This window comes from Mustela nigripes, unplaced genomic scaffold, assembly GCF_022355385.1.
Source record: "Mustela nigripes isolate SB6536 unplaced genomic scaffold, MUSNIG.SB6536 HiC_scaffold_77, whole genome shotgun sequence".
Lineage (NCBI taxonomy): Eukaryota > Metazoa > Chordata > Mammalia > Carnivora > Mustelidae > Mustela > Mustela nigripes.
Window position 1 is genome coordinate 106,039 of NW_026739492.1, and position 1,816 is coordinate 107,854.

Below are 1,816 nucleotides of genomic sequence, written 5' to 3' on the forward strand. Positions count from 1 at the left end.
TCATTTGTCACTACAACCCACTATCAGTCTGTTCCATACTTTCTTTATGGCATTTTTCATTTCCCTATTCCTGAAAGTGTAAATCAAAGGATTGAGCAAAGGAGTTAGGATGGTGTAAAATATAGCCACCATTTTGTCAAAGGAGAAAGCAGATGGAGGTCGTGCATACACAAATATGCAAGGGACAAAGAACAAAACCACAATAGCAATATGAGATCCACAGGTGGAAAGAGCTTTCCGCTGCCCTTCAGGACTATGGGTTCTCAGAGAGAGCAAGATGACAACATAGGAGACAAGCAACAAAGAGAATATTATGATGCAGATAGACCCACTGTTGGCAACCACCAAAAGGCCAAAGATGTGAGTGTCAGTGCAGGCAAGCTCCAGTAATGGGTACAAATCACACATGAAGTGATCAATGACATTGGGGCCACAGAAGGGAAGTTGGAAAGTAAAGAGAATTTGTATCATTGAATGCAGAAAACCCCCTGTCCAGGCTATACCCATCAGAATGCCACAGAGCCGCCAGTTCATGATGGTTGTGTAGTGTAGGGGCTTACAGATGGCCACATAGCGGTCATAGGCCATAGCTGTGAGGACAATCACCTCCACCCCAGCAAAGAAGTGTTCGGCAAAGAGCTGGGTCATGCAACCTCCAAAGGAGATGGTTTTCCTCTCATAGAGGGAGTCCACAATCATCTTGGGGGCAATGACAGTAGAGAAGCAGGCATCCAGGAAGGACAGGAAAGCCAAGAAGAAGTACATGGGTGAGCCAAGGAGTGCTGGGCTGCTTCTGATGGTCACCACAATTAGCAAGTTGCCCCCGACAGTTGCAATGTAGCCAAACAAAAACACAACAAATACTATTTTCTGAATATTAGGATTCTGTGAAAGCCCCAGAAGGACAAACTCAGTTACAAAGCTTTGGTTTTGCATGATTTCCAAGGGAAAGCTCAAAGCTGCCAGAAGAAACATGTAGAGTCTACAATTATGAGAAAGAAAAATGTGTTTCAGACAGTGCAATGTGATACAGTAGTCATTAAGAAGTTGGTGCATCCACATGAGAAATTATATTCTGTATTTCTAGCATCACTAAGAACACAAAATTCAAAATTTGTTGAAGCTGCTATTGGGAGGTCAGGAAGAATTGAGGAGGAGAAAAATACTATTTTTAAATATTATTAAATACTTTTACTAAATACTTTAAAATAGCCAGAGCTACAATAAGGGGCAAAGGAGGTATCCACATGTGGAGAAATAGTTTATCTCAATTGCCAACTCTAGTCACTTAGCAGTGGCTTCCTGGAGTAAACTGTTGAGAAAGATTCTAAGGAAAGGGGTATGATACTGGAGTTATCATGTCCACCCATGTGCACAGAATAGGAGCAGAGGGCATTTGCATGTTATCCTTGCTAGGAGTTTGCATGATCTGCAAACAGGAGAATAACATTCATATTAAGAGGCACTTGCAAATCATGGCTACTCTCCAAATATTTCTTTAAACATCTGAAATAAACTTGGCCTTTAAGATGAGTTCATTCATTCCTTACAAAAGAAAGATACATGGGAAAGCTCCTACAAACACAGAGCAAGCATCCATGTGTTGAATTGTTTGTTTGTTTGTTTTTCATCATTTTAAAATAAGAACTGGAATTTAGAAGAAAAAAAAAAACCTATATCAGAGTGTTGCCATGTTGACTAAGTTAAACAATACAAAAAAAAAAAAAAATATTCTGGGCCTAGTGCCTAGGATAGAGTCCATGTTAGGTCTTATCCTTATTTTTCTGGTAGGAAACTCATACATACAAAGATAAAG

At 40.0% G+C, this 1,816-nt stretch overlaps 1 protein-coding gene across 1 annotated transcript; it reads right to left on the reverse strand.

The window, feature by feature from the left end:
- LOC132008293 (olfactory receptor 4C15) lies at positions 1-939 on the reverse strand. The gene has a single exon (XM_059386837.1). The coding sequence runs from the start codon at positions 934-936 to the stop codon at positions 1-3; it is 936 nt and encodes a 311-aa protein (XP_059242820.1). The 5' UTR covers positions 937-939.
- Between the last annotated feature and the right edge of the window lie 877 nt (positions 940-1,816).

What these genes read in the sequence shown, in the direction of transcription:
- LOC132008293 (XM_059386837.1), bottom strand. Translation starts at nt 936, where the DNA reads ATGCAAAACCAAAGCTTTGTAACTGAGTTTGTCCTTCTGGGGCTTTCA.